The sequence below is a fragment of the Lissotriton helveticus genome, chromosome 11 (assembly GCF_964261635.1).
Source record: "Lissotriton helveticus chromosome 11, aLisHel1.1, whole genome shotgun sequence".
Lineage (NCBI taxonomy): Eukaryota > Metazoa > Chordata > Amphibia > Caudata > Salamandridae > Lissotriton > Lissotriton helveticus.
This window is the reverse complement of record NC_136072.1, coordinates 419,342,237-419,363,727: the sequence shown is the minus strand read 5'-3', so window position 1 is coordinate 419,363,727 and position 21,491 is coordinate 419,342,237. Positions and strand designations below refer to the sequence as shown.

Sequence of the window (21,491 nt, the reverse complement as noted above, 5' to 3'; positions counted from 1 at the left end):
GTTTTTTTTAAGGTTTCGTGTCTGTGTGTTCCTCCATGCCACCTGCACCCATCCCACGACACAGAGCAGAGGAAAACCCAAGGTGACATCAGAGCTGTACATTTTACCTGCCAGCGCTTCCTCTTTTCTGTTCTCAATGGCACACCACGTTGGTCTCTAGTAAAACCAGATTCCATGTGTACAAAGAGCAAGAACTATTTCACAACCTCTGCTGTGACAAGGGAAATACCCAGAAGAGGCGTGTGGGTGCTGGGTTGTCACAAAGCAGTGCAGTGCATATAACTCTCGTTGCCAAAGACAGGCCCGTTTTTGTTCAGCCTCTCCTGGCTTCACGCGAATCTCTCAAAGGCGCGCGATAGACAGTCCTCACCAAGACGATGAAGTGTCTACTAGCAGCCACTCTTGTTTCTTTCCTGTTAGCGGGGCTTCTCCTCACGCCTCTTATATCTGAAGGTGAGTGTTGGTCTTGTAATCTTTCGGTAGCCTCCTTTGGTGCGTGGTATACGCTGTTTTTGCCGACAACACCACTAGGCACACAGGGACTTGTTGGTCGAACATTAGAACAGGAAAAGTAAAACTACGAGACCCAAAATGCTTAGCGGTTTTGGCTGGTAAGGTAAGGCTGCAGTGCCACGGTCCTAATGTAGGAAGGAAGTTAATATCCCCCCCCCCCACTCCCCTCGCTTCTTGATTGGGTAGTGAAAACAGCTATAAATGGTGTGCGATAGCACCTACACATGTGGTCCTGGTGCCACTGCACCTGCTGCACTACTGATAGCCACAACCCAATAGGGGTGGTTGAAAGGCACACTCACAGTTTGTTCTGTGAATAGAGCATTGCCCACATTACTATGGAATCTTAAATCTAATAACGTGCATTAGGAAAGGGCAGACCTCAAATAGGATTAGGTGCAGTGGTGGTTAACCCGGGGTCAGGGTTAACCCCTGGGGCCCACAAAACTTATACAGGGGGTCCACAGTTTTGAAAATAAAATTAGATTAGCAGAATAGTAAAGTATATGTAAACAATAAAGTAAAATGGAAAATATAATTTTTCAAACCGCTCTGCAAATGTGAAGACATTTGAAATTGGAGGCAACAAATTGAGTTGATATCCCTGTAGGAATAGAGCAAGTACAGAAGACAGAGTCTGGTATTGACAATTGGTGGCCTCAATTAAAGCATTGGTGTGGGCCTACAAAAAGGACCATCATCAGGAGAAAAAGAGTCATAGTGATAGGCCAGAGTCTAGCATATCGTTTTGTCTTTTAGGAAGAAAAATAGATGGTTGTGTATATACTTGTTTCTATATTTGTGTTATTGTTTTGTGGTTCAAATTACAGAAATTGCTTAGGCTGTGGCTTCCGCAGAGGTAAAACATTTAAGAAAGGTTCATATAGATTGCTGGTGAAGGGGCTTTATGTTGAAAAAAAGGAGGGGCATGAGTGTTAGCTCCTTAGCTATGCTTAATTTGTAATAAATAAATGCAGAGCGGCAAACTTTCCTTAGAAGCTTCTAGGGTGCTGCCGAAGGTTGGGGTTCCTGAATACCAAGGCTTGTCTTGATTCCAGCTTCCTGCCTCTTTCTTCCACCCCACCCCCACTCTTCCTGCCTCTTTATCTCGCCCTTGCAGGTTCTTACATCCCTCCTTTCCTTTTGTCACTCTTTTCCTTTCTTTTTTCTCCTTTTTTGTCTTTTTTTCTGCCTTTCTTTCTTGTTGTGCTGATGAAAAATAGTCACAGTCCCCGAAACTGAATGCAGTTGATCACTGCTATTTTTCTTCATAAGTAACATTTCATGGGGCCCATGGGACACCTAGGAGGAAACATTTACCAATTCACTGATACATCCATGATCTAACGGAAAAAACTGGTGTGTTTTAAAATGGTGAAGCAAGTGTGGATGCAACTACCATTCAATGCAAACAAGAGCTAAGCCATGCATGTAGAAACTTGTAGAAAACTTGAGAGGCAGTACAGAGAGGTGGCGGGGGAGAGGTTTGAAGATGAGGAAATGCACAAATGACTTTAACGTGTTAGTTCTTGCGTTTGACAATGAAGCTGTGAAATAGGCCCACTGCTAACAATGTATACAGAGTGGTATTTGGTTCCCCCCTTTCAACCAATTGCTCTCTTCATTCATTCGCTTTTTCATCCTTTGTCCAAAGATTTTGTCAATCATATTTTGGCACAGCCCATTTAAGTATTCACCTATCATCTAGCACCATTGGCTGAATCCTCTCTTCTCCACACAAATGCTTGATTTAAACTGCATGAGGGACTACTTTAAAACTATAGCCTTCTCCGGACTCTCCCCATGATCCTTTTTGGTGTTTCTAACTCAAATGTGCTAATGTCATGTGTGTTGGCGCATTAGGCCCATACCTATTGACTTTGCCAGTACTTGTTTTGTTAAGCTCTTTCTTTGACAGATAAGCTGATTCATAACACTGCAAATAACAGGCGTTACCATTACCCAACTTAATAGTGCTCATTTTGTCACCCACACAAGTATAAAGGCAGTTTTGTCAGGATTTAACATTCTAAACTTGAGGTCACATGTGTATCAGTAACAAGCACATACATTGAGTCTAAGTTACTATAACGCAAACCATAACCATGGATGACTTTATATTATACATGTATACTGAAAAATAACCCATACTACTCCTGAAGAGAAATTATCCCTGACCCCTAGAACTCTTTACTACCCCTAAACTCTTCCCATCCATAAACCCACAAACACTACCCTTCCCTGAACCCTGAAAACTCCTTACCACACCATGACACTACGCTTTCTTGAAACCTAAAAAAATAGCTTCCTACCCATTCCTAAACTCCAAAAACTCCTTACTACCCCATAACACTAGACATCCCTAACCCCCCAAAATCCCTCATTGCCTCTTAATACTACCCTTTTCCGAACCCTAGAAAACTCTTACAACCCCTTAGCACTAACCATTCCTGAACCCTAAAAATGACGTATCACAGTTTAAACTGCCCTGCCCAGAATTCTAAAAACAATTACTTCCCATTGGCACTACCCATTAACGAACCCTAAAAACCTCTCACTAACCCTTAACAATCATCATCATCGTAACTTTATTTTGATCACAAGGATCTTAAAAAGTACATTGAAAAAGAAACAAGTTAAATATGCATAAAAACATAGGAGCCATTAAAAGATAACATCTCTTCCATATATACAGTTAAATATACAATAACAAATTATTATACAATACATTTTGGAAGTTTGATCCAGAAAGCTAACAAAAAGTTAGGTAAGCCAAAGACTTTTACTCAACGGGTGTCTGTAGAAAGGATTCTCAGCACATTGAGGTAGTGGCCAGGTCTGATAAGCTTACACAAGGGGATTATCCACTTTCCCCTCAAGGTCTTATAATGGGGGCAGGAGAATAACAGACGGACTAGGGATTCAAAGCTTCCTTTGCAAGCTGGACATTTATTATCAGAAGAATCATTAGTGTGCCACTTATAACAAAACAGTTTAGTGGGAAGGGGCTTGTTATATCTGAACTGGAGGAATAATTTACATGGGAGGGGAGGAATAATTTCATCAATTATTTCCTCAAACAATGGGAGAGGTTTAAAGTTCATAAACTCCTGGGTCAGAGTGCCCACCGGATTTGTCACATCTTTCACCAGAGTGGACTTCCAATAAAGGGTTTTGACCCCGCACTTCGGAATTGAACGCAATTCCTCAGGACTTGACCAATAAACCTCAATCCCTGATTTCCTCAACAGATCTCTCAGGGTACTAAACCAGGAGATTGTAATAACCTTAGACTGTGTAGCAAGGTCCCTAATTACCACTCTGTAGGGGGCACGCTCCTCAATTGTCCATAGGCGATGCCAGAACATTAAATGCTTGTAGATCATCTTGTGATCTAATTTTCTTTGGGCCAGATCCAGGTAAATTGGAGTCATGGGGTACTGGCTGGTAGATTAAAAAGGGATCTTATAAAGCAATGCTCTATAACAGTAAGACAGTCAGTATTCCTGCTACCCCACAGTTATGCTCCATGTAAAACAGTTCCTAAGGCTTTGATGTTATATATTTCTAATGCTAGGGCCACTATCCTAGACACCATATTTTTATGAATCTTGCTTATGTGGGCGGTCTGCTGGGTTAGGGACAACTGTGTTTTCTCCATATGGGATGCCCAGCATAAGTTTGGAGTTAAACGGATCCTCAAATAGTCAAAAACAGAGACTAGTTCTATTGCCCGGTCCCCTACATGCATACGTCTCTTAGAGGGCTAAAAAATCCCCTTGGAAAATATCATATATTTTGATTTTACCTCATTGAGTTCCAGGCCACGCTCGTCACAGAAGAGTTTAAAATTGTTTAGTAGCTGTTGGAGACCTTGTGGGGACTTTGATATTAGTAGTGCATCGTCAGCGAAGAGAAGAGAAGTGCGGGCACTCTTCTCTCCCGACTTTTGTGGCATCGCACTGCAGTAAAGAGGGACCACCCTGGAGTGAAGAAGTCAACGGAAGTTTATTCAAGTAGAAGGTAGGCAGGTAAACAGTTAGAACAGATCCAGGTAAAATGCTACTGCAACCCCACCAGGGGCAGCCTGCTAGCCAGTCACCCAAGCATTCCACTCATAGCCCACACACCAAACATTCCATTCAGAACACTCACACAGGCTGAGCAGCCAGGGACAGGGAAACATGACAGAGGCAATCCATAACATCAGGATACTACACGCACCCATCCCTATTGAGGAAGCCTGCTACCCTTTTGATAAAAAGCGAGAATAGGGTGGGCACTAAAACGCATCCCTGTCTTACTCCCCGATTTATCGTAAAGAGCTCGGTTAGTTGACCTTCGTCCCCCCACCTAACATGGACTTTATTAGCTGAGTGCAGACGAATTAAAATGTGAAGCAAATTCTGAGGGAGTCCCAACTCTGCCACCACCCTCCAGAGTTTAGCTCGAGGGACCAGATCAAAGGCGGTACTTAGATCTACAAAGGCTACATACAGCTTCCCCCTTTTGATGGCAACCTCTCTCCAATAAATGCAGATAAAGTGGAATACTTGTTCCAGGGTTCTGGTCCAGGGGTCTAGTATTAGCCTGAAAGCCCACCCGGAAGTCAGACAGAATATTTGACTCTAGGATCAAATCCTTGATGCGGGCCAGTAGCTGCTTGCAGAACATTTTCTGCAAATAGTCACTTAGGGCAAACCCGTCCAGCAGACCGATCAGTCAATCTCCTTTCCCTCTAGATAGATATAATCTCAACTAAGTTCCAGGAAGTAGGAATTTCCATACCTGAAAGGATAGCATTGGTTAACATATTTATATATGGGGCCCAGACTTCTAAATCCTCTCTATATAGATTGTTGGGGATTCAATTTGGGCCAGGGGCTCTAGCTGGGATACAGGAGCTAATGGCTACTTGGGTTTCCTCGAGAGATATTTTTAGGGCGTCAACAGTGACAGATGGGGCTTTCTCTTTCGTGCCTACACACTCCTCTTCCTCCATGTTTCCTAGAGGGTATAGCCCCCTAAAATGGGATTACCTCTCTTCTGGTTGGACTGTAAACTCCAGAGCAGACCTGGGTCCCTTCAGACATTGAGCTGCTTTTCTTAAAAAAACTTATTATCTTTAGCTACCAATGCACAGTGTAGAAAGAACCATAAGGAACATTCCCATTGTTTCTTGGCATACTCTAGTGCCTGTCAGTATCTAGATCTATATGCCACCATATCAGGGCGGAACTTGGATTTCACTGCATGCAAGAGCTCACCCTTTGCTTTTCTACATTCCTTTAACACTACCCTTTCCTTAACCCTAAAAGTCCCTCTCTACCCCTAATTATTACCTACACCAGTCCTGTCAAAACTCCCATCAGATCACATAGCAATGCCAGATTATTGTAACCACGCCATTGAGAGACAGGGCCAGACTGGTCATAGCAGTCACTGGGCGTTTTCCAGGTGGACCGGAAGGGTGGACCCCTGGGAGCTGGTTTTATTACAGGGGGCCGCCTGTAACATAAGTGGGAGCGAGTGATGTCCCCCCCTCCCCTCCGGGGCTGGTCAAGCTGATTGCCAGGGCTGGTTTCAGTTCCCAGTCCGGCCGTGTTGAGGGAGGAAAGTGATACAAGAGTGCATGGCACTATCAAAGAGAGCTAGAGTTTAGGCCAAGCCACGTGTGACACCTTCGGTCAGTCCTGAATCTGTAACCAGCAACACTGTATACTGTTACTTTTGAGCAATCAGTGTCTCAGATTGATAGTTGGAAATACAGGTACTCAAAATCACATACTACCCACTTCTACTGAGATGTGCTGATGCTCTATCATTAGCAGTAATTGATTAATTCTCAGAAGTGCTGGTACTCTTTCTAATAAATACAATAGGTGTAGGTACTCAGAGCCTGGCAATTTAAAGCACTGCTTAGAGAAGGTTAAAGGCAAAGTTTTATGTCCCAGAATGCAATGAGCAGTTAGCTAAAACCTCAGAGTATGATGCTCAGCTGTCTCAAGTGTCAGGGCACATCCCAAGTATGTTCACTTCTAGGCGTTGGGCACTTGTGAGCACTCCATTTTATCTCTAGGGGCCTAAGGTTAAAGTTGTTATAAAATATATGCTGAAAGATATGCAGCAATCCTCTCCCCCTCTATTTGCAAGCATTTTTCTACCACAGGTAGAATTACATCCTGAACTGTCCATGGACTTAATTTTGTTAAAATGCTAGCAGCAGCGAATATTCGAGCAAATCCTTTGACCTCCGATGACATTAAATCATTGACTCTTTGACCCAATCGTGATACCTCTACGGCCTCCTCTTTGTTACTGGTTGGTTACATGCAGGACCACTGGAATAATGCGGCAAGGCAGTGTCAAATTATGCATCAGGGTTGACTAAACTATGTGGCAAAAAAAGGAGAAATATGCGAACAAAAGTGGCATTTTTTTTAGTATTACTTAATAATTTTTCCATTTTTATAAATGGAAATATTGTCTGGGCAAAGATTTCACAATACCTGTCTAACAACAAAATACAGAAATAAGCAACTGTAAGATGACCAGTTACCCTTTGAGAATGGCTTTCTCATATATGCGAACACGTCGCTACATTTTTACAAAGTTTTGATCCGTTTGAGCTAGAAACAAAAAATTATTTTGTTATAATCTGCAGATTAACCCGTTAACAGCGGCATAAATTCCGCCGCGGTGCGGGTGATTTCTTGCGTGGGCAGGACCGTGTCGGCCAACGGACGTGGGCAGCACTACGAGGTAGTGCTCGCGACGGCCGTTGGCCGAAGGGCGCAGCGCACAGGTTAAGGAAAACAGGCTGCATTTTTTAAACAAGCATTGGAAAGGCAATAGGTTTCGGATTTATTTGAGTTAGAGCTAATGGCATTGTAAATGGCAATGTCTTTTAGCCATGTGTTATGGAGTGTATGCATGTGGTGTGTAGTGGAATTATGTGGGTTGGATTGGAATTGTAGCATTGGTGGCATGCTGCGCTTTAGATGAATATGTGTAAAAGTAAAGTGCACCATATTGCGATTGCTAAAATAGGTAATTGTGGATGCTTTAACAATTGATGTGTGCACTGATGGCTGGTGGTGTGTGTGCCTGTAGAAATTGTGCACTGATGGCTGGTGGTGTGTGTGCCTGGTGGAAGCGTGCACTGCCGGCTGGTGGTGTGTGTGCCTGTTGAAAGCGTGCACTGACGGCTGGTGTTGTGTGTGCATGGTGAAAGTGTTCACTGATGGCTGGTGGTGTGTGTGTGTTTGGTGAAAGCGTGCACTGACGTCTGGTGGTGTGTACCTGGTGCAAGCCTGCACTGACAGATGGTGGTGTTTGTGCCCGGTGAAAGCGTGCACTGACGGCTGGTGGTGTTTGTGCCCGGTGAAAGTGTGCACTGACGGCTGGTGGTGGTGTGTGTGTGGTTGTGTGTGTGGTTGCGTGTGTGGTGGTGAGTGTGTGGTGGTGAGTGTGTGGTGGTGAGTATGTGGTGGTGAGTGTGTGGTGGTGAGAGTGTGGTGTGAGAGTGTGTGTGGTGGTGTGTGTGTGGTCTTATGGGTGTGGTCTTATGTGTGTGGTCTTATGTGTGTGTGTGGTGGACTTAGTTCGAGTTTTCGTACCCTGCACACTCACACACTGCCCCTACACACTCACACACTGCTCACCCTACACACTCACACAATTTTCACCCTGCACACTCACACACTGCTCACCCTGCACACTCACACACTGTTCACCCTGCACACTCACACACTGTTCAACCTGCACACTCACACAATGTTCACCCTGAACATTCACACACTGCTCACCCTACACACTCTCCCCCTGCTCACCGTACAGACTCACACACTGCTCACCCTACACACTCACACACTGCTCACCCTACAAACACACAATGTTCACCCTGCACACTCACACACTGCTCACCCTACACACTCACACAATGTTCACCTTGCATGCTCACACACTGTTAACCCTGCATACTCACACACTGCTCACCCTGCATACTCACACACTGCTCACCCTAAACACTCACACAATGCTCACCCTACGTAATTCAAAAAGACCTAGCTCTGCCCTTTGGCCTGTGTTGTAATCGTACAGTAGGTTGTGAGTAGTTGGGCTTGATTGGTTGGGGCGTCCCCTCCTTGCTGCTCCCCTCACAGAAGGCCGGCTGCCTCCATGAAGCTCCCAAGACACGTGTTCACCTGTTCTTTGTGTTAGCTCCTGTGTGTCAGTGCACCGTGTAAGCGCACACGCATACCCTGCTCTCTCTGGAACACTCACTCTCCAGAGCCACTCTCACTCTGCAGTCACTCTCACTCTGCAGTCACTCTCACTCTGCTGTCAATCATGCTGTCACTCTCACTCTGCAGTCACTTTCACTCACAGACGGCTGGTGGTGTGTGTGCCTGGTGAAAGCGTGCAATGACGGCTGGTGTTGTATGTGCTTGGTGAAAGCGTGCACTGACGGCTGGTGGTGTGTGTGTTCCTGGTGAAAGCGTGCAGTGACGGCTGGTGTTGTGTGTGCCTGTTGAAAGTGTGCACCGATGGCTGGTGATGTGTGTGTGTGTGCCTGGTGAGTGTGTGGTGGTGAGTGTGTGGTGGTGAGTGTGTGTGTGTGTGCTGTGTGTGTGTGGTGTTGTGTGTGTGTGTGTGTGTGTGGTGTGTGTGTGGTGTGTGTGTGGGGTGTGTGTGTGGGGTGTGTGTGGTTTGTGTCTGTGTGGTGTGTGTCTGTGTGGTGTTGTGTGATCTTCTGTGAGACACTGGGGTCTGTTGTCTGGAATGGAAGCTTTGGTCAGATGGGGGAGCATGGAAGCGCTCCTGTGAATGAGCTGGAAGGTGATTGGGGTCCCCCTTAGGAGCCAAAGACTCTAAAAGCAGTGCCCCTGTCTTTAACACCACCACACCAGAGTGCCTCAAGTAACATGTGCCCGGTCTTCAACAACGCAGGGGCAGAGAGGAGAGGAGAGGCAGGACAACGCAGGGGCAGAGAGAAGAGGCAGGACAACGCAGGGGCAGAGAGGAGAGGCAGGACACAACGCAGGGGCAGAGAGGAGAGGCAGGTGACAACGCAGGGGCAGAGAGGAGAGGCAGGACACAATACAGCGGCACGGAGGAGAGGCAGGACACAACGCAGGGGCACAGAGGAGAGGCAGGTGACAACGCAGGGGCAGGGAAGAGAGGCAGGACACAACGCAGGGGTGGAGAGGCAGGACACAACGCAGGGGAGGAGAGGCAGGATACAACGCAGAGGCGGAGAGGCAGGATACAACGCAGGGGCGGAGAGGCAGGACACAGCGCAGGGGCAAAGAGTTGAGGCAGGTGACAACGCAGGGGCAGAGAGGAGAGGCAGGACACAACGCAGGGCCAGAGAGGAGAGCCTGGACAACGCAGGGCCAGAGAGTAGCGAGAGTACAACGCAGGGCCAGAGAGGAGACGCGGAACACAAGGCAGGGGCAGAGAGGAGAGGCAGGACAACGCAGGGGCGGAGAGGAGAAGCAGGACAACGCAGGGGCAGAGAGGAGAGGCAGGACAATGCAGGGGCAGAGAGGAGAGGCAAGACACAACGCAGGGGCAGAGAGGAGAGGCAAGACACAACGCAGGTGCCGAGAGGAGAGGCAGGACACAACGCAAGGGGGGACAGGTGAGGCAGGACACAATGCAAGGGGGGAAGAGGTGAGGCAGGACACAATGCAGGGGCAGAGAGGAGAGGCAGGACAACGCAGGGGCAGAGACGAGCGGCAGGACAACGCAGGGGCAGAGAGGAGAGGCAGGCAACGCAGAGGCAGTGAGGAAAGGCATCTGGAGGGGAGAGTTAACTAGGGGAAAGGGCAGGGACACGAGTGGTTTTGAAATGGGGCGGGGGCTAATGGGGACATTAGCAACATAAAAGGGAATTAAGAAGGTAGAATATAAAAAATGAAGTGGAATTAGAGATAAGGTGGAGAGAGGAAACATACGAGAAAGATAGAGGTGTGCTATCGGAATGAGAGGGGGTGCTTGAGGCGTGGAAAGGGAAGGAAGAACACGGAACCTGGAAAAGGAGAAGAAAAGCATTGGCAGGTGGAGAGGCAGTGACTCAGAAAGGTGGGTGCCTTTTGCAGAGCAGTAGAGGGCAAGGAAACTAGAAGGGAGAGCGGCACGCGGGGAAAGAACCCAATATAGCTGAAATTGTGCATTCAGGAGAGCAGAGAAGGCCAAATAGGGAAGTGAGGGGAGGGGGCAGGGAGGAACAGGACGGGAATGGGCAGAGCAGGCCTATAATAGGGAGAAAAACATGCGCAGAAATATAAACGGGCGGGGGAGGGGCAGACAGGCAGAATACGAAAGAAAAGGTGGTGCGAGGCGGAAAATGTGCAATAGGGTAGATGGTCTCTTGTATCCTGGAGAAGATAGGGGTAGAAAAAGAGGAATAAGATACAGCTTGTGGTGAAGAGCAGGGCAGGCGGGAGACAGGGACGTGGAACTGGTGCGAGGAAAGGGGCAGTGTAGATAGCACAGAAGGCGGGGGAGGGAGGATAAGCGAAATCAGTGGCGAGGGAACGGGGTGCAGAGAAGGTGCTGAAGAGAGATAGAGGGAGAAGGGTGGTGGTGACCGGTGCGGGGGCTGGGGTGGGACAGGCGGTTAGGGAGGGGTAGGATTGAGGCAAGAGAAGCTGAGGGGTAGAAGGGGGCGAGAGGGAAGGAGGGCTGCAGCCCTGGAAGATACAGCGCGGATGAGATAAGAGCGAGAGACTGGGAGAGCGATACGGGAGGGAAAGGTGGATTGAGGCACAGCGAGCGGCGAGGCACGGGATACAGGAAGCCCGAATGGACACGAGGGGGCAGGATGGTGATGGGTGGAGACAGGTGAGGTATCAGGTTTGAGGCAAGAAGTTTAGAGAGGTGGAGGGCAGTGAGAAAGGCACCTCCGCCTAGGCTGCATATGAAACCTGTAAAAGTTGATTTGCTCTAATATTGTAACAGCTTACAAGCACTTCGTTTATTTTCATCAGCTGTGTTAGGTTTTCGTGAAATCCTTTGTAGTGGCTCACACAAAAAAACACCTTCCTTTGTTTCTATTTCTCAAAACAGCTACATAATTAGATTGATTATTTCATGTGTCTCTGCTTGTGTTTGCCGGAGAGAGCACGCCAGATAAATTATCACATAGCAGAGCCTACAAAGACAGATAATATGCCCTTGTGTTTCCTACGAAGCCGTGTTTGACATTTGGCGCTGGCAAGCAAACCTTACTTTGCTTTCAGAAATAACAGGAGGCGCGCTGGAGTGTTCTGCCTCAAAAGAAGGCGCATCGTGCAGGGCTGTTTGTATCGGTAGTATCTCAGCTTAAGTTCTGTTGCTTCCTGTTATCTTTCGCCGCTAACAAAATAGAGCGTTCTCTGAGTCATGAGTTGAAATCCTGCCAAAGCAGAAAAGCAGCGTAATATAAATTGAGAAATATTAGCAGGTGTGACATAGAGCGCTTAACAGCAGATTTGCGTTATGTAATTATTATTTTGTAAGTTGTGTTTTAATTCGTGTATTAGAGCCTGCCGCAACGATTCTTACTTCATAAATGTTGATTCGTCCTAACAGCGTGCACGCGCCTCCTTAAGTGAATCTCGATTTATTTCAATATGCTCCGGAAATCCGTATAAAGATTAATAGCTCCCCTCCAGTGCAGCGGGAGCGCGCACGCCCCTGAGCACGGGAACCATCGCAGCTTCATGATTAATTCAAGACTTGGAGTTAAGAAAACAGTGACGTCACTCTGCCCCAAAGAGGTTCCATGTTTGTTCACCTGACAGGTTTCTTGGCTGCTGTCCACAGAACCGCCTCGTGTCCCGCAGCTCCCCCACCCTCCAGTGCTGCCCCTCCAAAACACACACACATGGGCTGGGACGAGATAATACAAGCACGGCCGGCGCCTCAGACCGAGCTCACGAGGATGTGCAGCAATGCCTCCGCAGCCGCCGCCGTCGTGCGCACAAGAGTCACACACGTAAGATGTGCCCTCACTGCCCGGACCCCACAACCCCAAGGGTCACACATGTCACATGCGTCCCCACTGCTGTGACCCAACGACCCCAAGGGTCAAACACGTGGTGTGCCTGCGCAGTGGTGCACTCAGAGGTAGTATGAGATGCATCTTCCTACTCATGCACGCAGAGAACACACGCGAGTTAAGCCCTCACAGCTGAGTCCACAAAGATGATAGTGCTCCCCCACCCTCCAGTGCCTCCCTCCCAAAACACACACACACGGGCTAGGACGAGATAATACAAGCACGGGCGGCGCCTCAGACCGAGCTCACGAGGATGTGCACTAACGCAGCCGCTGCCGTGCACACAAGAGTCACACATGTGAGATGCGCCCTCACTGCCTGGACTCCACAACCCCAAGGGTCACACACGTCACATGCGCCCCCACTGCTGTGACCCCACGACCCCAAGGGTCAAACACGTGGTGTGCCTACGCAGTGGTGCACTCAGAGGTAGTATGAGATGCATCTTCCTACTCATGCACGCAGAGAACACACTCGAGTTACACCCTCACAGCTGAGTCCACAAAGATGATAGTGAGAAATGGACTTTCACAGTCATGCACTCAGTGAAAGCGTAGGGTCTAGAGTCTGTCACGCGGCTTCGCCACACCTTCACAACAATGCTTTGCTTGTGAAGCCCGGACATCTGCTAACCAGAAGTTAAAAGCAAGCGTCACTTCAACCGATCGCGAAAGCGATCGTATTGTAAAAAAAAAAATGCAAGTAACTGGAGAGTGCTGAATGCGCGCCCAGCATCTGGCTTCAATTACAGTAGCCCCTGACAGCTGGTAATTGATGAATTATAGCCTTCTGCTGCGTGTGTCCGCACGGAATATGCAGGAAGTGGAGAAACTCTACAGACTATGGCCTATTGAGTGCTGCCTTGTAAAAGCACAGCCACGCGAGGGCCAATTGCCATGCTGCTGCCATAAATAACAAACAAAATTAACGCGCTTTTCTGGAATTCCCAGGTTAGATTTTCGAATTCCTCTCAAAAGAACTCTGAAGCCACACCCACTTCGTGGGATGTAGGCCGAGCCCTAAAAACTACTTTATTGAAAAAGCAGTCACAGACATTGTGGGCCACTGATCCCAGCATTCCACCATCCCTGGGAGAGCTATCCATTCCGAATGGTGTCTGAAATTGCACCTGCCTCATGAACGAGGCAGGCAATTTGCGACCTCATTAGAAATCGCAAACAGTTTCTGAGTTGTAAATTCCTTTTTGCGAGTCACAAAACGATGCAATTTGCGACTCGCAAATTGGAACGGTCGTATATCTCGCCCTAAGTGATTTTCCCAGAATCACAGGATGCTGAGCTTCCCTGCCAAAACTCGAACCTGGTTCCTCAGCTTCGAGGCTACATCCTCAAACCTTTGGCTAACTTTCAACTCTTTTCTGGGGAGCAACATAGTTTTAATAACTTTCCTTTAAGTAATCTAGTTTCCATTTTCTTGAAGGTTTTTTTTCTCCATTAGCCTATTAATGTCATTGTTTACTTTATCTTCTGTTTCAGCCTTTCCAACCAATTATGATTGCTGTTACCGCTATACAAGGAAACCTCTTCCAAGACATGCCGTGAGGAGTTTCACTATTCAGAGTGCGGAAGAAATCTGTGACATAGATGCCGTAATGTGAGTAATGACTGACCAGGGCGTGCTAAGAGTCACATACCCAGGGATGGCAAACAGAATGTTTTCTGACAGGCATAAATGGTTTTACAACTACAGACTTCTCCACTATGAGTTCACAGAAATCCGCAGAAGTACATCGAAAGCAAGGAGCGGGTCGACCAAAGTGTGGTTTGCTTTTAAAGTTTAAGACCGCACACAAACTTGTGAAATAGTGGGCACTCACAAACTCCAATTCGACCCTTTCCTGCACTGGAAATGATAAGATTTTTACTCAAGCATATGACTGGAGTAACTCACATTCGTACGTCTCTATGTACACTTCTGGGAGTTACATACTGTGAAAAAGAGCTTGTGGTGGTGAGAAAATCAAGCAAAAAACTTATACAAATATTACTAATGTAGTATGTACATTCCCTGTATTATAGAAACTTTCATATAAATACGATTCGTACAAATATAATTTTGTTATCCTTTTATATAATTCTTTATGAACTTCAAAAAAGGCCTGATAAACATTCACAAGCCAGTGAAGAAAACAGCTAAAGTTTGCAAATGATTTATTCTACTTTTGCAGGTCTTGAATTCAAGTTCAAATCACCAGCCAAGCGCCACACAGAAGAATAATTGATTTGTTCAGGGTGTTAATTTAAAACAACATCAGCAGTAGTACGATTTTTTAAGATTTACTGATTGAACTATGGGGCATATTACCAAGGGGGGGCGATAGACAATTATCGCCGATTTAGCAGCCGTTTTCGGCCGCTAAGCGGCGATAATTCTATCGCCCCATTAGCAAGCTGTCGCTAACTGATGTTAGCGACAGCTTTTTGGCAATAGCGAGCGGTTTGGGGCCCGCTTTGCATGTCAGCGATGTTTATCGCTAATGACATGCAAAGTGGGCGTACCCAACCCGTTAGCGACTGAAAGCAGTCGATAACGTCGCTATCGCCTATTAACAAGGCAGGCGTAGCGTTGGAAATATTCGCGCTAAGCTAACGCCTGCTCTGACCAGTTCTTACGATTCAGAAAAGGGGGTGATGATGAACAGAGTGTCTGAATTAGGCAGACCACTCTTACCCAGTCCAAAGATCAGGGCTTGATCCATCACCGTTATTTATCTCACTGCCCCATCCCAGCTCAGAACCTGGCTATATGCAAATTAGTCTGTCCCTGGCCCAGTGCATCATGGGAACAGGGCAGACCAAACTACCAAGCCAATTCTTCACCAGAAAGGAGACAAGCTACCGGGGACCGGTTTCTGGCATTTCAGCCTCTTCGGCCCGGCTTGCTTGAATCCTGATGGAGCAGTGAGAAAGGGACTCATGTCTGAGTATACCCTGCCACACCTATAGTGGCCAAAAACGATTCAGAAAAGGGGGTGATGATGAACAGAGTGTCTGAATTAAGCAGACCACTCTTACCCAGTCCAAAGATCAGGGCTTGATCCATCACCGTTATTTATCTCACTGCCCCATCCCAGCTCAGAACCTGGCTATATGCAAATTAGTCTGTCCCTGGCCCAGTGCATCATGGGAACAGGGCAGACCAAACTGCCAAGCCAATTCTTCACCAGAAAGGAGACAAGCTACCGGGGACCGGTTTCTGGCATTTCAGCCTCTTCGGCCCGGCTTGCTTGAATCCTGATGGAGCAGTGAGAAAGGGACTCATGTCTGAGTATACCCTGCCACACCTATAGTGGCCAAAAACGATTCAGAAAAGGGGGTGATGATGAACAGAGTGTCTGAATTAAGCAGACCACTCTTACCCAGTCCAAAGATCAGGGCTTGATCCATCACCGTTATTTATCTCACTGCCCCATCCCAGCTCAGAACCTGGCTATATGCAAATTAGTCTGTCCCTGGCCCAGTGCATCATGGGAACAGGGCAGACCAAACTACCAAGCCAATTCTTCACCAGAAAGGAGACAAGCTACCGGGGACCGGTTTCTGGCATTTCAGCCTCTTCGGCCCGGCTTGCTTGAATCCTGATGGAGCAGTGAGAAAGGGACTCATGTCTGAGTATACCCTGCCACACCTATAGTGGCCAAAAATGATTCAGAAAAGGGGGTGATGATGAACAGAGTGTCTGAATTAAGCAGACCACTCTTACCCAGTCCAAAGATCAGGGCTTGATCCATCACCGTTATTTATCTCACTGCCCCATCCCAGCTCAGAACCTGGCTATATGCAAATTAGTCTGTCCCTGGCCCAGTGCATCATGGGAACAGGGCAGACCAAACTACCAAGCCAATTCTTCACCAGAAAGGAGACAAGCCCACCCTAAGCGTGGAAGGGTATACTCAGATGTGAGTCCCTTGCTCATTGCACCATCAGGATTCAAGCAAGCCGGGCCGAAGACGCCTGAAATGGCAGAAACCGGTCCCCGGTAGCTTGTTTCCTTCCCAGTGTAAGAATTGGCTTTTGTAGTCTGGTCTGCCCTGTTCCCATGATGCACTGGGCCAGGGACAGACTAATTTGCATACAGCCAGGTTCTGAAACTGGGATGGTGCAATGAGCTAAAAAACGGTGTTGGATCTAGCCCATATCTCTTGACTGGGTGAGAGTACTCTGCTTAATTCAGAGACTCTGTCCATCACCACCCCTTGTTGTAAATAATTTTGTCCACCCTAAGCGTGGAAGGGTATACTCAGATGTGAGTCCCTTGCTCATTGCACCATCAGGATTCAAGCAAGCCGGGCCGAAGACGCCTGAAATGGCAGAAACCGGTCCCCGGAAGCTTGTTTCCTTCCCAGTGTAAGAATTGGCTTTTGTAGTCTGGTCTGCCCTGTTCCCATGATGCACTGGGCCAGGGACAGACTAATTTGCATACAGCCAGGTTCTGAAACTGGGATGGTGCAATGAGCTAAAAAACGGTGTTGGATCTAGCCCTGATCTCTTGACTGGGTGAGAGTACTCTGCTTAATTCAGAGACTCTGTCCATCACCATCCCTTGTTGTAAATAATTCTGACCAGTTCTTAGCCATGTTATCCAATGGGAGGTGGATAACATGGCTAAGAACATTTTGTCGCTAATGCGTGAATATTGCTGTATTCTCAGCGATATTCACGCTATCGCTGGAAAATGTATCGCTTTGGAGATAAAGCTTGCTAATAGCAAGTTATCTCAGCGATAATTTCCGGCGATGCTTAGCGATAAAAAATTCTTTGCTAAGCCTAGTTAGCGATAAATATCGCTAATCGTTGGTAATATGCCCCTATGTTTCTCAGGGTTCTTTGATCTATGAGTAGTCAATCCTCATCTTTGGCTAGGCTTCTGTACTGCACTGTGCTATTATGGGTAATATTTGTGAATTGGCACAGAGAATTATAGATAGGTAACAGAATTATGGATATGTTTTTCACTGGGGCGTTCATAATGACATCAAATAGACAACGAGGGTGATGTTCGAGTTGTCTATGATGTCACTTAGAACCTTGAAATAAAAAACATCCCAATAATTCACTTTTTACCAATCTATAATTTCACATTATGTATTGCCCCCAAAATCATCTGCCCCAGATTTCAACTGCTGCACCGGAGCAGAGGAGTAATAGGGGAGCCATATATAACATGGCCTGTCCTGCCTGTCCTTAATGTAAAACAAAATAAATAACTGGCCTCCTGCCACACAGCCCCATCAATCTCCGAGTCTACCTTTTATTCTCCTTCAGGAGCTGAGCTCCCTTCTTTCCAGCACTCCTTTGACAGTCTCTATGAGAGCTCTGCCAGAGCAGTATGCGATTCCTTTATGAGGGAGCAACAGTGGCTAGCAGCTTTGGTGATCAACGTTTGCTATATCATAGCAGTGAATTACCAGAGTTAGACTCTTGTGCTCACACTAGTTGCTCCTATTAAAAGCCATACGTAACATATAGAATTATAGATGGGTAATGTGTTTTGTTATAAACTAACTGACTACCATACGAGGCAAGAATACAACTAAAGATCACCTGCATGACCCATAAAGCCCTGCATCTCAAAACCCCCAGGTACTTAACACAAAAGCTAGAGCTATCGGGAGGTTGCAGACATTCGCGAAGCACGATTTCACTACTACTGAAACCACAATCCTTCCACAAAAATAGAACGTGTTGCAGAGCCTTATCAGGTATAGCACCGAAGATTTGAAACCAGATGTATGCAGAATCCCTCCCTCATCCTCCTTCAAAAAAGAAGTAAAAATGCTTCTAATGAACACATTTATATCCTAAGACTTTAAATCATATGTGACTGTTAGCAACATATGTTATCTTATGTACCACTGTCTACCTCTTTTTGTGTTGAATGTCGAATATTGACTGTATGTATATTACCCCTCAACCCTCTAATGTTTCTGAACGGTGTAATGTAAAGCGCTCTGATACCCACTAGGGTCATTTTCGCTGTATATAAAACTTTATAAATAAATAAAATAAAGCATTGAGTCATAAGTTTTAGAAACTGAAATAAACTATAGTCACTCTCTGTAAGAGCAGAACAAAATAAGACCATTCAAGCCTGTTCACAAGAGTTCTGCAGAGGGTGCAGATTTACAACTTTTCTTTGTGAATGGGCCCTACTGTTTTTGCGGGATATAATCCTGGTTCATTTGTAAATACACTCGAAAAAATGTATTGTAAAGGAAATCTCAGACTGAAACATAATGTCTCTGATGACTAATATGATTTCTGGGTTATTTGAGAGAGGCGATGTTGGTGTTTTTCTGGACTTAGAGCCTGATTAACTAAATATTTTCTGTCACTTAAGACAATCTTAAAACGGTCAGAATAGAACATAGGTCACATTTACTGATTTTCTTCCATATTAAGACAATTGCCTAAAGTCAGAAATAACGGTGTTATGACTGCCTTGAGCCAGGAAAAATACCTTCATGAATCTGGCAAATATTTTCTGGCTTAAAACAGTTTTAAGGTTGATTTATGCCATGGGAAAACTTAAGTAACCTCATACTGCAGGGATCTCATTAGCTGTCGTCCCAAGTATTCTCACAACATGATTCTGAATGTTCTGGTGTCCCCACACCCAAAATTACTGAATGTGAGAATACTAGGCCCAGATTACTGGCCACAGAAATGCACATGGTAAAACCACCCCGTAAAAGCAAGGAAGGGGTGGGATCAATAACCAACCAAGCAGCAGAAGAGCCGGCTCATGCCCGCCACACTAACCCAATGTGGCCCCCCACACTCACATTTACTACTTTCTCTTAGCAGTTGTTAGATGTGAGAATCAAAAAGGCCCAGGAATCTGGAAAACCTGCATTTTTGCCACCGCTATTCTTGGTCTGCATGTTTCTTTGTGAACTTCAACTCTCCATATCTGGAATTACTGGTCGATATACTGACTGAAATAGATTTCTCCAGCTCTGGTATCATATCACCACCTTTTAATTTGGGCAATGACTATTGATAATGGTTCCCATTTCAACAAGGTGAATGTAGTTTTTTTCAGTTTCATAAAGCACAAACTCAGGCCAAGGGCACCAGGTACATTACACAAAGTCAGATCAGTTTTTTAGGAACGAAGGGACTTGCAGACAGATTCATCAATGTCCCAATCTGCGATTCCTAAATTGCGAGAAAAAGCGAATCGCAATTAAGAAATCGCAAATTGGAATTCATTAATATTTGCGATTAAAAAAAGCGATTCGCAATCGGCCGCAATCGCCGATTGCCAGTCCCCGAAAATCGGTAAATAATCGCATATTCGGCCGATACCCGTTTAGAAATTGCGATTCCGCAATTAGCGATATCGCAAATTGCGATCTCGGTAACTGCGAGATCGCAAAAACGGGAAGTCGCATCCTTAGCACAGTGATGACATCACAACCAGGAAGTAGGCAGGTTCCACCCTCATTCAGCAGTGAGAGCCTGAACTGGAAGCATCACCACCAGAGGTCCCCTCCAGTGTGCCTACAGGAGTTTTTCAGGAGACACCCCAGTGGCAAGCATGTCTGAGGAAGCTGCAGCTGGATCTGCCAGTGGGAGAAAAAGAAAAATTAAATTTTCTGAGCAAGAGCTCGAATGTTTAATAGAAGGAGTCTGCAAGGACTACAATCGGCTCTTCGGGAAAGATTCGAGAAGGGTGCCCGAGGCCGATAAAAGGCGGCTATGGTTGCGCATCCGCGCTAAAGTTAACTCTGTTGGGGTGACCCAGTGCTCCGTGGACGAACTTAAAAAATGCTGGTATGACCTCAGAGGGCGGTCAAAGGAGAAGATAGCGGAGAGGCTGGGGGAGCGTGTGGCGACAGGTGGAGGGGAGCCCACTGTCCCACCGAATACACCACTGGAGGACCGAGTGGAGGACACCATAAATCCGCAGGCATGCGTGGGTGTGACACAGCTTGACTCCTCCCGACCCACCCAAGACACACCAGGTAAGTGCCATGCGACTGCGACCCCCTGTCCCCTAACAATGTCCATGACTCCAGAGCCTCCCATATCAAACCCCAGTCATGCAGCCAAAGCACACCACTAAACCGCTATTGCATTGTGGGACATGTAGTCTGACCACAATTACCATCTTGCCCCATTAAGCCAGACATGTTTAGTGAGAGTCAATCCTGCAGCGACTCAGGGAATGGTAGTCTGCATGCATGTAGGAAGCCTAAATGTGTAAGAAACATGTCACTAATCAACGTCCACTTTACATCACAGGTGGCGTAGAAGTCCCCAGCACAGACAGCGATGGCCTGGTCATGGACATCACGGATGACACAGAGGGAGACACAAATCTATCCCCACAGCCCGGACCATCAGGGCAAGCTGCCGCACCAGCGGTCATCACACCACCTGCCCCTGTGGCCAGTGCTACCCCTGTGCCACCACGCGCTGCAGTAGCACTGCCCGTCACGCAATCCCCAGTGGGGCATGCAACACCAGCTGCAGTTCGCCAATCAACCCGCCGCCCTGCGGCTGTGAGGAGCCAGTCCAGCGGACTGGTGAGGGGTCAGCGCACTACCAATTCCCGTGCTGGTAGGGGACAAAATGTGCGAGCAGGTGGGCTCTCCATCGAGCGCCGGATGCTACATGTGCATCAGACGCAGGCCCGTCATCTCGGGGCTATCCACCTGCAACTGGACAAGACCGCCCGAAATGTTGCAGTAATGTCAGACCGCATGGAGAGGATGACAGCTGCTATGGAGGCCAACACACAGGCCATAAACAGGCAGCGGGCTCTCAATCGCCGCAGACACCGCCAACTGCTGACCCGCCTGTCAGCATACACGCGGTCGAACTACATAATAGGGAACACAACCTCCCAGCTGTCGCGACGCTCCTTGGCCATGCAGGTCCAAATGGTCCAGTGCTGCCAG

General features: G+C 47.0%; 1 protein-coding gene across 1 annotated transcript in view; it reads left to right on the top strand.

The window, feature by feature from the left end:
- The first annotated feature begins 271 nt into the window (after positions 1-271).
- The window catches only part of CCL20 (C-C motif chemokine ligand 20), a 30,663-nt gene continuing 9,443 nt past the window's right edge, over positions 272-21,491 (top strand). The window contains exons 1-2 of the mRNA XM_078667988.1: positions 272-453; positions 14,059-14,176. Coding sequence (XP_078524114.1) covers positions 378-453; positions 14,059-14,176 — 194 coding nt within the window. The 5' untranslated portion in view covers positions 272-377. The remainder of the gene's footprint in view (positions 454-14,058; positions 14,177-21,491) is intronic.